The sequence below is a fragment of the Sceloporus occidentalis genome, unplaced genomic scaffold (genome assembly GCF_023333645.1).
Source record: "Sceloporus occidentalis isolate IW3139 unplaced genomic scaffold, rSceOcc1.0.p SCAF_12, whole genome shotgun sequence".
NCBI classification, from domain to species: Eukaryota; Metazoa; Chordata; class Lepidosauria; order Squamata; family Phrynosomatidae; genus Sceloporus; species Sceloporus occidentalis.
In genome coordinates, this window is record NW_028316992.1 from 12,036,585 (window position 1) to 12,052,803 (window position 16,219).

The 16,219-nt window shown below is 37.9% G+C and overlaps 1 protein-coding gene across 3 annotated transcripts in view; it reads left to right on the forward strand.

Moving 5' to 3' along the window:
* The window catches only part of CTNNA1 (catenin alpha 1), a 92,235-nt gene that overhangs the window by 43,995 nt on the left and 32,021 nt on the right, over positions 1 to 16,219 (forward strand). For all 3 annotated transcript variants that reach the window (XM_089478071.1, XM_089478069.1, XM_089478068.1), the window contains 2 exons: positions 9,067 to 9,147; positions 11,050 to 11,202. In XM_089478071.1, the coding sequence (XP_089334197.1) occupies positions 9,067 to 9,147; positions 11,050 to 11,202 (234 nt within the window). The remainder of the gene's footprint in view (positions 1 to 9,066; positions 9,148 to 11,049; positions 11,203 to 16,219) is intronic.

The following is a 16,219-nucleotide window of genomic DNA, read 5'->3' on the forward strand; positions in this document are numbered from 1 at the left end:
GAAAATTTAATTTTAAAAAATTCGGAGGCCTCTTCTTTCTCCTCCCATTGAGCTTCACCCCATTCCCACCATCTCTTAAAGCATTTTAAAGGGAAGCAGATGAATGCCACAGCCTGCTTCTGCCAAAAGGTAGATGTATGAGGAGCAATGGTGACACACACACCTTTAGGGTGTCACCTGGTGTGGTCTGCATCCCCTGCAACCCCCTTAGTGACACCACTGCCCTCAGCTATAGCTTAGTTTCTCTGGATGATGTTATGCAGTATCTACTGATACCAGGACTCTCCTGCCTCTCTTTTTCACAGAAAAAAAGTAAACACTTATTTATTACTTGATGGTGCTTCTCTGCCATGAATCTGCCCAAATCACAATGCTATCTTTTGCTTTAGTTGTAAGAAAAAAGCTCTTGCCTGTGAGGAGGCTTCCTTTGTTGCTATTCAGAAGTTTCCATCAAATTTGTATGGAAATGAAAGGGAAGAGCTTGGATGACACAATTTTTGGCTTGGTTTACAAAGTCAGCCAAAAAAAAATCTAGGCCGGACCCACTCATTGGGTGCAATTCCAACTCTGTACTTAACAATTACTTCTTGAATGCTACACACACCCAGTCTTCTAAAATCATTGTACCAGTTTTTCTTGCCTTTGACCTCAGCAGAGCTCTTTCTTATTCCTTCTCTATTTTTTTGAATTATCCTTTCTGTCTGTTTAACCTGCCTTTCTTTCTTCTTTTGCCTTTTCTTCTGATTCTGCAATGGCTCTGGTAGGAGAAAGGAGTGGAGCTACAGGTTGAGTCTCCCTTATCCAAAATACTAGAGACCAGGGATGTTTTGGATTTTGGAATATTTGCAAGTACATAATAGGATATCTTGGAGATGAGGCCTAAGTCTAAACATGAAATTTATGTTTTGTAACCAGTGTAGTGTAATGGTTTAAGTTTGGACTACAACTCTGGAAGTCAAGGTTTGATTCCCCTCTTGAGCATTTAAACATAAAAATCCACTGGGTGACCTTGGGCAAGTCACACTTTCTCAGCCTCAGAGGTTGGCAATGGGGAAACCCTGCTGAAGAAACTTGCCAAGAAAACCCTATGATAGGTTCACCTTACAGTCACCATAGGTCAAAAATAACTTGGAGGAACATAATAACAATACACCTTATACACATAGCCTGAAGATAATTTTATACACAGTATTTTAATAACGTGCATGAAACAAAGTATACAATGAACCATCAGAAAACAAAGGTGTCACTATCTCAGCCACCCATGTGGACAGTTTTGGATTTTGGAATTACAGATAAGGGAGACTCAACCTGTGTTAAAGAGAAAGAACCCTATTCAGAGTTGCGCTTCAGAAAACACACTAGCAGATTGGGGTGAATGGAACTAATCTAATGATGGGGCTGTTTTGTCCAAGGATATAGTTCCCTCTGCACTGAAGCTGCTTCAGCAGATGTTGGAGGAATCTGTGCCACACTCCAACTTGTGGAGAGCATGGTGGAGTCAAATTCAGATTGTGAGGTGCCTCACAAAGGGATATGATGTCTGTGGCACCAGTAAGAGAGAGGTCCAGGGTGAAAGACTGTCAACAGGTTATATCCCGTTCCCTCTGGGGGCTGTACCTATGGCCAAAAGGGCATGAAATTCCCTCCATGTGTGCTATGGTGCACACCTCAGTATTCAGATGCCATTGCAAATTCCCAGTTTTACCACCATTTTTTCATGGAGCAGGATACCAACGAGAGGAGGAATCCACCTCCTCCCATAGTGACTGCTCATTTTGGTTTTATCTGGAATGAGACAGGCCTTTCCTTTGTCTCCTCCTATTTTTCCTGTGTGGTTCGCATTCAAGCTTGACTAGTAAAAGAACTGATCTCATGGATGGCCAAAGGGGAGAAACCTGCAAGGTTTTTCCCCCCAGCTATTATGAGACCACATTGGTTCTTTCTTTGGGTGGTCACAGAGAAACCCAAGTTGTGTAGATTTCTCCTCTCAACAACCCAGAATATACCTTCACGATTAGAACCTAATGCAACATTCTGCAGAGGTCATACGTGGAAAGAAAAAGTTATTTCTTCTGAAATGCCTTTGTCTTGTAAAATTCCCCTTTTGTGGAGGAGCTGTGTCATTGAATCTTTAAATGTGGCTGCAAACCTGTGTTTCTGGTTAAGTGGTAGTATGCAAAGTCTTGAAACAGATGATATGGCCATAGTTACATAAGCCTTGATTACATGCCAGTTGGATTACCATGGGGCTCCCTTTGGAAACTGCTCAGAAACTTCAGCAGGTCCAAAATGATGTGGCCATACTGTTGACTGGGGCTTGTTACAAGGAACATATAATCCCCTGTTGAAACAGCTTCACTGGCTAACAGTCTATTTCCAGGTAGAATTCAAAGTGCTGGTTATGATCTTTAAAGCTTAGCTGGCTTGGGTCCATTCTGAAAAACCATATATCCCTATAACAGCCTGCCCAACTTTTAAGATTTTCAGGGGAAGGCTTTCTCTTGGCCCCATCACCTTCACAGGTATGGCTGCTGGGACTCGTGAAACAGCCTTTTCAGTGGTTGCTCCCAGACTGGAATTTTTTCCTGCAGGAAGTTGAAGGCACTCAGTGTGCACAGAAGATCTCCCTCAATCTGTGTCACTCTCAGACCTTGTCTGAGCCACACCCCGCTTTCCGTGAAATCTTAGTTATTTCATTTGATGCCGCCTTTCTTCCAAAAAAGGACCCAAAGTGGCTCACAAGTAAAAGATATTCTGTAGAACTTGTAAATATATCACACACACACCCCAGCTCAGAAGCTGAGCTGGAAAGAGAGAAGCCAGGAGGGAAGGCAAGAGTTCACCTCCACCCATCTCCTGATTAGAAGACAAGATGGAAAGAGATGCTGGGAGGGAAGGCAAGAATCCACCTTCCCCCTGCCCTCCCCAGAACAGAAGCAGCAGCTGTGACAGATCCCATAGGAACAATGGAGAGAGGCTGAGAATCAGCCAGGGAACTAAGGGAGGAGGGCATGAGGGAAATAGAGGGAGGCATGGGATGATGGGTAGGGGAAACAAACAGTTAACAATGAGAGGGGTGACATAGGGTGTCAAACAACTAATGGGCAGCAGCAGTAGAGGTGGGTGTCACTAAAGTGAGAGAACAGCAGTGACACCATAGCTAATACTTGTTAGAACTAGTGTCTAGAAAACACTATGATGAGACATCCCAAGTGAGACACAGGAGGATCAGATCACTAACAGAGATAGGAAGAAATAAAAGGAAATCATAAATGCAGGAACAGTCAAGGTGACGAGACAAATAGTAGACACACCCAGAAAGACAAATGCTATCTGAAGCAGCACCACACATAAAGTAAGGATGTGGAATGTGAGAAGCATGAGCTAAGGGAAGTTAGTCATAGTAAAAATGGAAATGGAATGCATGAACATAGCAGTACTGGGTGTGAGAGAGTTAAAATGGACAGGAATAGGCCACTTTCAATCAGGCAACTACACAGTGTGCTCAGGGAATGAAAAGACATGAAGAAATGGGTGGCTTTCGTTATAAGAAAAGATGTGACAAAAGCAGTGAAAGCACACAATGCAAAATCAGACCAAATAATATCCATAAGGCTCCATGGAAAACCTATGAATATCACCATAATTCAAGTATATGTACCAACCACAGAGGCAGAACAGGAAAAAACTGAAAGATGTTACGAAGGAGTACAACGTACCAACGTAGGACATCAAGCAGATCATAGGCAACTGGAATGCCAAAGATAGAAGCAAAGAAGAATAAAAAAATAGTAGGCAGATTTGGATTAGGCAAAAGAAATGAAGCAGGTGAGTGTCTGATAGATTTTTGTGAAGCTAACAATCTATTCATTGCAAACACATTTTTCATACAGCCAGAAAGAAGGCTATACACATGTACATCACCAGATAGCCAACACAAAAACCGAATATTTTATATAATCGGAAATAAAAGATGGCAAAGTTCTATACTGGTGGCCAATACTAAATCAGGAACCAACTATGGCATGGATCACGAATTACTCATATCAAGAATAAGAGTAAAACTCAAGAAGAAGAAAAACAGTCATCATGCCGAAATATGATCTAAATAATATCTCAGCAGAATTTATGGACAATACAAGGAACAGATCTGTGCGAATAAGCATATCAAACGGAGAACCAGAAGAACTATGGTCTGAAGCCAGGGACGTACTAAAAGAAGAATGCAGAGACACACTTTCAGTAGATAGAAAGAAAGAGAAGAAACCATGGATGACAGATAAAATGCTACAAGCAGTAAGGAAAAAAGAGAAGCAAAACAAAAGGGAGATAGGGACAAACTAAGAATCATGAATGCAACAGTAGAACAGCTAGTGCGAAAAGATGAAGAAAACTACTACAATGAACAGTGCAGAGAAATAGAAGACAACAACAGAAAGGGACAAAAAAGAGGCATATTCCACAAGATACCAGAAATCAAAGGCAATTTCAAACCATGGACCAGGGTGCTCTGTGACAATAAAAATAACATAATTCAAGATCAAGAAGGAATAATAAGATGTTGGATGTAATACAACATGTTGGATGTTATCTAAAAGATGATAAACGGCACAAGGAACGAAGAACCATATGAAGGTGAACCCCAAAGTCAAAAAAGCAAGGTGGCAGCTGCAATAAGAGAAATGGCGAGAAGCAAATCACCAGGAAAAGATGATATTCCAATCAAATTGCTGCAATCCACATTGACAGAAACAACACTGGTGCTATCCAACATATGCCAACAGATATGGAAAACAAAACGAAGGCCAATAGATTGGAATCAGTATACATCCGCATCCACAAAAAAGCAGACACAAAACTATAGAAACTATAGGACCATAGTACTAATCTCCCACACAAGCAAAATTATGCTCAAAATTCTCCAGCATAGATGCAACCATACATAGACAAATCCCAGAGGTCCAAGTGGGGTTCAGGAAAGAAGGAGGTGGAAGGGATCATCTTGCAAACATATGATGGATAATGTAATGCACCAGAGAATTCCAAAAACAAATTAGCATTTGCTTTATAGACTATACCAAAGCCTTTGGTTGTATAAATCATGAATGGCTATGGAATGCCCTTACAGACATGGAAGTGCCACAACATCTGATAGTCCTGATGAGGAATCTATACTCAGGACAAAAGGCTACTGTCAGAACAGAACACAGAGAAACAGAATGGTTCCTAGTTGGCAAAATAGTCAGACAAAGCTGCATCTTATCACCCTACCTGTTCACCTTATATGTGGAACATGTTGTAAGAAAAGCAGGCTTGGACACAGAAGAAAGAGTGAAAACAGGAGGAAGGAATATCAATCTAAGATACGCAGACATCACCATTATACTAGCAGAAAACTCCACAGATCTGGAGCAGCTACTAAGGAAGATCAAGGAAGAAAGTGCAAAGACAGGCTTACTGTTGAACATAAAGAAAACAAAAATAATGACCACGAATAATCTACACAAATTCAACCTAGTCAAGGAAGAAATAGAAATACTAAAAGAGTTCTCATACCCGGGATTAAACATTGCTAGGAACGGGGATGGCAGCTATGAAAGAACTAGAAAAGATCCTAAAATACAAAGATATACAACTCAGTACAAAGGTTAGAATCATAAAATCCTTTTATTCCCTATTGCTATGTATGTATGTGAGAGCTGGACAGTTAAGAAAACATAGGAAGAAAATCAACTCATTTGAGATGTGGTGCTGGAGAAGAGTGCTAAGGATTCCACGGACAGCCAAAAAGACAAATAAATGGGTCCTGGAGCAAATCAAGCCAGAGATCTCTGTGGAAGTCAGAATGACAAAACTGAAGCTGTCACACTTTGGACACATCATGAGAAGGCACAACAGTGCTAGGAAAGGTGGAAGGAAGTAGAAAGAGAGGAAGGTCGCATGCTAGATGAGTGGACTCTATTAAGGTGGTCACAGGTATGAGTATGTAGAAACTAACAGAGCTGTGGAGGACAAGAGAATCTTGAAGATCTCAACCACAGGGTTGCCATGGGTCGAGATCAGATCCAGGATGGTTAACAACAAACATACTTTCCTTTTGCTGGCAGGCTTAGGGCTTTTTAATCAGGCAGAACTTTGGCTAAAAATGTATGTGACAAGAGAGTCTATGGTGGGAGTGGTTGTTTTTTTAATCATCTATGTTTTTAATTGTACTGTTACTTATTTCTAACCTTAGTATAAATAATTGTATCTTGTTTTTTAAATGCTGTAGGCCACCTTGGGTCCTACATAAAGGGAAAGGTGGAATACAAATCAGAGACAGTAATAAATAAGGAAACTGGAGCTAGTTTTGTAGCCTTGTAGGTCTTTGGGGATGTACTCATTTTCTCCTGATTGACCCAGATACATACACCATATGTTGCAGCACAGCACTTTCATCAGTGGTGCCCACGATTCTATTGCAGCATCTTCAGATTTTGCCAATATTGTAATCTCACAAATTGCTTTATTGTAGACAAGACAGCAACATTAAAAATCAAGCATGAGTCTTTTTCTAGATTCCTAGGCATACACAAAATTATTCTTGGATGGGAGTAGAGCCTTAGTACTCTGGAACAAAGTGGAGGGTTAAGTGGCCATTAAGGCAAGACTTTGAGGTATGGGCAGAATTTTCAAGTCCCAAAGGCTGACTTGTTTTAGCAAGATTGTTTTACCAAATGGTATAACAAGAAAGTTTCCTACATGCCCATGCTAGCATTAGAAACAATAAACAATAAAGGCAATAGCACTTACTACTAAAACATATCTTAGCTATTTCTTATTTCTGAACATAAGTACAGTCCACTTGTTTTGTTACTTATTCAACACATATTTTTTTGTAGTACAACACTGCCACCTTGGCATTCTACCAGTACCTAGGATTCTTCCTGAGTAGTTCATTCTATCAGTTTCCCGTGTCTTTCACACCCACATGTGCCTGGCACAGGGTTTTATGCAGTAACACTCCCATCTCTTTTCATGAGGAGATAACAACATAAACAGGCCTTCTATTTTGTTGCATTACAGATCCCATCTCCACTGATCTGGTAGTAAGAGCTGTGGGCACAGTGCTTTTTCCTTGGCAATTCCTTGGGCTGCTGATAGTATAATACTGATATTGTGAAGATTAACTGTAAATGTCTTGACATCAAGGATGCTACTACCTTTGCTGCTATTTTGCTCCATCCTGATATGGAGTTGGCTTGTAGTCTAGGATTCAGGCTCTTCCTTAAACAAGCTGCTGGTAACAAAAACGTCTGCTGAGTTATGTGAAGTACAGTTTTCAAAAACTACTGATAAATGCTACCCTCTAATAAGTGATGCTGTTAATGTTAAGAGAGATCTTTAACAGACAGATCTCCAGTTATAGTTTGTTAGTTGGAAGAGTACAGAAGAGGTGCAATCAAAGGATTGATTATTAGATCAAGCAAGCTTGCTTGATCATCGCTGGAGTCCATACCTCAGGTATATCTGTTACTGTAGGTGATATTGAACTGGTGATCAAGAGTCAGACCTTTAATTTATGCTTACTTAAGCCTTCATTTTATATAGCCTTTGAAATCTACAAGATGTCTACAATCCTAAATATATATTACAACTACATTTACAATTAATTCTTCAGCTTTGTTTGCCTAAGCTTTACTGCTTCGTTATTAAGTCATTTATAAAAGGCCATATCACTTTAGCTTTTTTAGCTGTGCTTCACCATTTAATCTTGATTAACCGTACTTCGAGCTAGATTTAAGTTCTTTTACAACAGGATAAGTGCACAAGTCAGCCCTCCACATTCACTGGGGTTAGAGGTAGAGGACCCTTGAAGAAATGGGAGGAGGGGGCACAAATAACTCTAGCCACCCCTGCCACCTCCATATTTAACTGCAGATTCAACCCGTCATGAATGCCTCTGTGGTGGCAGAGTTCCTTTGTAAGGCAGAAGCAAGCAGCTGACAGGGCTTACCACCTCCTCACTGCTGTCCTGCCCCTTTTTAATAAGAATTTACAAGCTTCATTCACAGTCTCTTTCAAGGCTTGCAGTCCCTGTTAAAAATGGCACAGGGCAACAATTGAAATGACAGCAAATAATCTGTGAATAATCATACCCACCAGTGTAAAACCTGCAAATGTGGAGGGCAGACTGTAACTAGTTTTGGCAGGGCCATCAGGTTCAGTTGTGGATAGATATCAGAATCTCCCAGCATTCTGCCAGGACTAGTGTCTTTCAGGTGCTTTACAACAAAACATCTGGCTTTATATGCTGAGCTAAGTCTAGCCACACTTTATTTTCCCTTAGAATAGTCTAGCAGCATTCCATAGTATTGTAGAAAATCTTTAAAAGAACTAAATGCAGCTATCTGACTAGTTAAAAGTACTGCTCCTGCCCTCTGTTGCTACTTACACCAAATAAATCCTCCAGGGCACACTAGTAAAGGAGAGCACATCACACTGAGCTTAGCTCATTGGCCCAAAACCTGGATGTAGGCATCATCAGTCTTTTTGTATTAATAGCTTTTCAGAATAAGCAAGTATTGAGGCCCAATTTATCTTGCTTATCATAGGTCCAAACATAATGAAGAAATCATCCAGTTTGAGACTTGTTTAACTTCCCTGGCTCAATGCTAGGGAATTCTGGGGACTGTGGTTTTGTGAGACATTTAGCCTTCTCTGTCAGAGACATCTGGTGCCATGATAAACTACAATTCCCAGGTTTCCCTCACAGTGAGCTAGGGCAATTAAAACAGGATTATTTCTGCAGTGTGTTTTGGACCATAGAAGCACAAGATGCTGACCCTGCTTGATGCAAATGATTGCAGAATTCTTGCGTGTACTACAAACTTAAAAACAAGATATTGATCAGTCCTACATAAGGAATTCTGGTTGTGCATGAAAGCAGTGCTTACAGACAGCTGAGTTCTTGCCTTCGACACTTAAATAAATGGAAACTTCCTAGTGTACACAGGCTTGAATCAGAGCCATTGCAGTTGTTACATTGTATTAATTTAATTTTGTTTTGTTTTGTTTTTCTAGGCTGGACGCAAAGAAAGAAGTGATGCTCTAAACTTGGCAATAGACAAGATGACAAAAAAGACAAGGGATTTACGTAGACAGGTATGACATTAAATATGGATAAAATATTTCAGCATAAATAACAATTAATTTCTAATGTGAGCTTAATTGTAGCAGTCTCTGGTGGCCCTGTCAATTGTAATGGAAGACTACATGTGAGCATTCAGGTAAAACTTTGGCAAATTGGCCTTGAGGGTACAAGTTGGCAGTATCTTCGCAGAAGGCTCTAAGATATAGTTGTGTTTAAGCTTAATTGAGATAAAGCTTTGAGGGACTTGTCTTCGTTGTCTTCATCTCCACCCTCACAGCATCAACCACCACCCTGATCAAGCCACTGCATAAAAGAATAGTTTATTGCTGTACAGAGAGAACATCATAGAGCCATTAGTGAAGACAATTATCTCCCCTGGTCATACTGCAAATTCAGGATGTCCAAGATGCAGAAACGTTTGTGTCATTTTAAAGATTACACTCAACTCTAGGTTAGTTCAGCTTAGGTCAAATTAGTTTAGATTCTGATCTTATTAAAAAGAGCAGGAGTACTCAATTTCTGTACTGTCTGACAGTTTTTTATAAGTCAGCTCCGCCTAGCAACCGTAGTACAAAAAAATTCTGTGGGGGCTAGTCAAATTATAGATGTATGAAATGTGCCTCATGATTTTTAAAACTAATTTGCTTCACTGCTGAATGAAATTTGGTAGAGCTTTCTATGAAAAGTGGATAGGATTGTTGAGGGTCAGGCAAGATAGATTTGTAGGTTATAGATCCAGCTACTTGAGAGCCCTCAAGTGGTCATCCCTGATGATGGATAGATGCAGTAAAACATAAGCTATTGTAAGATCTGTGATTATTATTAAAGAGCATTATTAATTACAAAGAAAATGTTAAAATATGATTGTATAGGTATAACATCAAGACCTGTATGATTATGTTATCAGTGTAGACGAAATTGAGCAGGATAGTTAGTATAACATGTTTTAAGTAATAATAAGTAACCAGAAGAATTTAATGTTTGGTCTGAAGTCTCTTTGTAAGCAAGTATGGTTTCCAGATGTCAGGTAAGTATGATTTCCCAATTACTTTGGAACAGAGTTGGCTAGTTTAAACTAAGTTGGTTTAAACCAAATGACTTTAAAAATACTTTTTTTGTTTGTTAAAAGATTATTAATAATTTTTAGTCTGGCTATTATTACTATTTTCCAACCCTCTTACTGACACAACAGTGAATATTTGAATTCAAACATTTTAACTTTTAACATTGGCAGTTGTTCATTGTTAGACCAGTATCCAGTGCCAGTTACTTCTTTTTAATCACTTTATTTTATAGTACTGTACAAGAAATCTCATTCAGAAACACATCCTTAAATTAATATAAGTTCAACCAAAACAGCTCAGAGAGTACTTGGTATGCTTTATTATATATAATCTACATATATTCAGGTTTAATAGGAATAATAAACAGCTTAAAATGGTATTTTATTTAAAGATGTAAATCATATCAAAGCTGAATAACTTCTGATTGTTAATGTTAGAAAACATTAAAACATGGTTGATAAGCTTTCTAATACATAATGTTTTACAGTATTAATATAATAAATAGGATTCATTTTTTTTCATTGAAACATTAATGCAAAAAAACTGGTTTAATCCCCCCAAAAAAACTGGGGTGGGTTAAATGTTGTTTTCCTCCCAGCCTTGCTTTGTTACAGTTATTTCATATTAATAATAATATTTTGAAGCTTGGTCATTGAGACATACATAGATAGTGTCAATTTGAGAGAGAGAGAGAGAGCTTTAGAAATGCTCTGAGCAGCAGTGTCAGTTAGAATTGAGTGTGAAAAGCTGTGGATTTAATAGAAGAATTACTGGCAAAGTAAGTTGTAAAAGTAAAAATAACCATTTATTTTGATAAAAGGCTAACAGAGGTTTGATCTCTATCCTTAGCTTCGAAAAGCTGTTATGGACCATGTTTCAGATTCCTTTCTGGAAACAAATGTACCACTTCTAGTTTTGATTGAAGCTGCCAAGAATGGAAATGAGAAAGAAGTTAAAGAGTATGCCCAGGTCTTCCGTGAACATGCTAACAAACTGATTGAGGTAGTATGATTAAAGCTCGATATTATCTTATCTTTTGACAAGATAGCTATGCATTGCATTAAAAGTTTTATTGTTGTATTGAACAGACTGAATATTTTCTAGAATAGAGAAGCTAATTTGCCACAGGTGACAAGGGAAGTGTTGTGGTAAATGTTTAGGGTATATGAATATACTTTGCCTTTTGCCACACCATAGTCTTTTCCAAAATAATATATATTTTTACACAGCGATTATACTGTTTTCTTTATCTAGAAGTACATATTGCTTAGGCAGTCTGTTCCACTGTCTGGAGCACAATTTCTTGCCATCTGCCTCTAAGGAGACTTGGAAGTGCAGTTCTTTAGTGTTTAACCTTTTAAAATCATTTTGATAGTTTTATAACATTGCTTGACTTAAGAAAAGAAAAATAATATCTGCTAGCCTATGTATTGAAGCGTATAGCTGCAAAATTTAGAGTGTTTTTTTTTAATTTCTTCCTGAACAGTTATTAAAAAAGTTTGGAAAACATGACTATAATTTTAAGGATAAACATTTGTCATATTTTACAACACCCTGCACCCTCAGGGGGTAAAAGATGGAGTTTCAGGGGGTATGACAAAGAGTGGCTTTTGTCCTTGAGTGACAAGTCATGAGCCATCACTCAATTTTTTCTGAATAAATTAGAATCTAATTGCTCAATTTAGATTTGTATTTTATACACTGAGTTAAAAGCTTTTTAAAGTTCAATTTGTTCACCTGCAATATTGTATGTGGTTCAACTTCTGGTTCAAAAACTAGAATTTAGGTTTCTTCTTCTTCAAATGTGATACTACTTTTGTAGGAAGTACAAACATTAATCAATAATTTGATTAATTAGGAGTGTGGGGCATAGAAAAGGTTAGAACCACTGTTCTAAAGATAGCTTATCACATGGATGTTTATCACTCATCATAGTATCAAATGATGACTCATATTTTTAAATGAACTATCACCAATCAATCACTACAGACAGAATTCGTATCATCCAACATTAACTTTCACAATGCTTTTCAATACAGATCATTAATACATGTGATTGGGATGTCAAGAGTATAAATGAATGATAGAAGCACTATAAAATTCCATCATAAAGCAATCTGAAATTAGTACACACTTTACAACATTCTGTAATTGCCGAGCAAAACTTTTAGGGAATTAACTCTGTTACAAATACCTGTATAAATTCTGATTCACATCAGACATAGTAGGCAATCAGTTCAAAACAATTTAAGGCTCTCAGCTGGACTTTGAATTTAAGAGCATACATTCTTGTTATTTATTTTTGTTTCAGATGTTTAGGAATTTTAAATTTAATTACAAGATAATTAGTTATAACCAGTAATTAGTCTAAAACATTTAAATAGCTGCAATTTCTCACACTTAATCCAATCATTAATGCTTTATAGTCTTGACATTAACTAAATAGATTATCCTTCATTAATCAGCAAGTAAGGGCCAAAACAGACGACCCTTTCGCACTGCCATCCGGGCAGCTTCGGAGTGTGCTGTTTATATGCCACATGCTCTGAAACTGCCTGAAAGCCGGCTTCAGGCCACCTGGCTGCCCAGACATGGGCCAGCTCCAGGCACTCTAGAAGCACAGCAGCATTTACACACTGCTGGAGCGTCATGAAGCCGACTTCCAGCTGCGGTGCAGGTGGCAAAGCCGGCTTTTTGCTGACCCAAAAGGAGTGACTCATTGCCTCTCCTTTTTCATTTGGGTTGAAGGCGGATTGGGCATGTGGTTGCCGCAGACCCAATCCATCTTAGAAGGGGCAGTCTGTTTCTCCCCTAAGTGGTTTGATGTCTGAAGCATTTTACATAGGACTACTTCTTGCATACATCAACATGAACAGTTGGGGATAATGGTAAGTTGTTATTGCATACTTCAGCAGTTGATTTTTGGGATTCCAGTGCAAGAAAGATAGCTTAAGCAGAAATCAGGAAATTGAAGACAGGGACTTGAATCAAAATAAGATATAGGTCATTATTTGTTTGGTCAGATAACTAAGACCACCTTATACTTGCTTTCCACAAGTAAACTCCTTATAGAATCAGAAATGCTTCACTTGAGACATCAACCTAATTTCTCACTCAAGTGTCATTTGTAATTAATTTCAAAGCAAAATGTAAAGACTTGATCTACATTTAGAATGGGCAGCCTTCTACAAGGGTAACCAGCTCTTACATTTCTGTCACCAGCATGTTAGCTCAAATTCTGGCAAAGTGTTGTAGGGAGAGTATTGTATGCATGCATTTGTTACTATTATATTTGGCAGGATTGTCACTTGGGGGTAAATAGAAACTTGTTCATCCAAATGCTAGCAGCACCACTAGTCAGCCTGAGGTCATCCATGCCACTTAGATGTAATGGGCAGATTCTTGGAGATAGGTTACCAACTTGACAAAAACGTGCATTCTTTGGAAACTACATTAAAAATTAATTTGCTCTGTCTGTACTACAGGAACTATTTCCAATGTCTGAGGTATTCATTCCTTTTGGATTAGCTAAGTTATCATCTAAAGCCATGTATGTCACTTCCAGAAAACCTGCCATTTGAAAACTTCCAGTCAAAACTTCCAAATGGAGAATTCCTGTTTTAAATATACAGCCCTTGTACCTACCTTGACTGGAACACATGTTGGCCTCATTTTTCATTTTATGTTTTTGTGAGGGCATTAGAAATGTGCAAAAGGAACATTGGTTTTACCTGTGAGATGTTTCTTTTCATCAGGAGAGGTGGGAACTTCCTGTCGTAGGTTGCTCCTCCTCATCACTCTGATAGGAAGAAAGTAGACTTTGAGGGAACTGTCACCAAGAAGAGCAACCCCTAAGAGTTCTCAGTCTGTGTTACAGCTAACAAGAAAAGAATAGCTAACATACCACTCCCAGCAGAAACAGTAAATTACAGAGAAAACTGTTATCCCCAACTAACAATGTAGCTAAAAGTTAAAGAAATGTTAATTCCTCCCCATCCCTGTGGATAAATTCTTCCCTCAATTCTGGTTGGTGAGGATGTTTCTGCCTCCACTGCTGAAAAGAAACATTTCACAGGTAAGATCAGTGTTCCTTTTTCTAGTGGTGGAGGGGGAAACATCCTGCTATGGAACATACAAGCTCTCTGAGTGGCTGAACTGAGGCACATTAATTGACTGAGTATATGTCTTCCAAATGAAGCCTCTGCCAATTCAATGGCATCTAATTGGTAGTGGTGCACAAAGTGGAAGGAGAAGTTGTTGCAGCTCTACAAATGTCTAAGTGCATTTGTGGCTAAAGCTGTGGAGGTTGCAGCACTATATATGGTATGAGTGATAACTTTCCACAGTAGAAGTGCCAACGTTTTGTGGCATGTAGCACAGGACCATATCCATTTTTATTTTATTATTTTATGAAACAAAATTAAAAATTTACAATGATCCTTCAATATTTACACGTGTATGTCATAATAAGAACTGACAAAAATAAATTCTACTTCCTAATCTGTCGCAGTGAACAAGTTAATTTTATAAATTTTTACTTTCTCTTATAACGATCTTTCACCATTATCAACAGAGTGTCATTTATTACCAAATCGTATCTTGTACTGGTTGTATCATGGATATATCTGTCTAGTGTCTAAGCGTTCTATCCTTTCTATATTTACCAAAACAAACAAATACATTTAAAATGGTAAGTTAAGATTTTCCCCCGTTTACTTTAATCAATTGATGTTTCTGTTTCCCTGTCTCTTTTATACAGTTCTCTCTTACCTCTTTCCTTCTATCTAGTCTGTTAGTGCTATCCATTGGTTCCTTACCCCCTTCTGACTTTACATATTCAACCTATGGTTCCCAGTCTTTATAAACTTTGTAAAGACTGCATTTTAGTCATGCAGGACAGCTTTTCCATACCGAATATATCATACATTTTAATTTTCCAATCCTCTATTAACGGTACCTCCTTTTTCTTCCAATATTTTGTGTATATCATTCTAGCAGCAGTTGTAGCAAAAAAAAATAACTTTTCCTCCATTCTTTTCCAGTTCTTCGTTTTCAATAATATTTAGTAAATACATCTTTGGGCTCACACATTCCTTTATGTGGAACATCTTTCTCAATTCGTTGTGTATCCCTGTCCAGAATTTTTTTTGCTATTTCACAATTCCACCATGCATGTAAATAAGTTCCCATTTTCTTTTCGCATTTCCAACAGTTACCATTGTTGTTATTTTTTAACATTTTTGAAATTCTGCATGGCGTAAGATACCACCTATATATAGACTTATATAGGTTCTCTCTTATTTCCATACTACTTGTATATTTACTTCTAACTTTCCAGGTTTTTTCCCACTGACTCATCTCTATTGTCTGATTAAGATCTTTGGCCCATTTGATCATGTAGTCTTTCACCATTTCGTCTTCCATTTCCCACTTTAATATTAAGTTATGAAATTTTGAAATTCTTTTATTTTCCCCGTTTTTGATTATAATTTCAAAATCTTGGTGTCCAGTTCCTATCCCAAATAATTTATTATCCATTTTAAATCTTGCAACTAATTGTCTATAAGAGAACCAGTTACATTTTATCCCTTCTTTTATTAACTCCTCTTGTGTCTTCATTATATTTTTATCCTGTATCTTTTTTATAATATTAGAGTATTTAATCCAATTATTGTTTCCATATTCTTCTCTTCTAATCAACGCCTCTGCTGGTGATGCCCAAAGTGGAATTTTATTACACCATTTCCATTTTTGTTTGTCCAAATTCTAAATAGTGATTTGCGTACTATATGGTTGTTAAAATTTCTGTTTAATTTTAGTTTTCTGTAAAAAAGATATGCATGAATCCCATATTTTAACTCGTAACTCTCTAATGTTAATAATCTTTTATTTTCTAATTTGAACCAGTCATATAGCCAATCTAATGCACAAACTTCGAAATACCATTTTAAGTTTGGCAGGGCAAGCCCCCCTTTTTCTGTTTTATCTTGCATATTTTTTATTTGTATTCTTGCTTTTT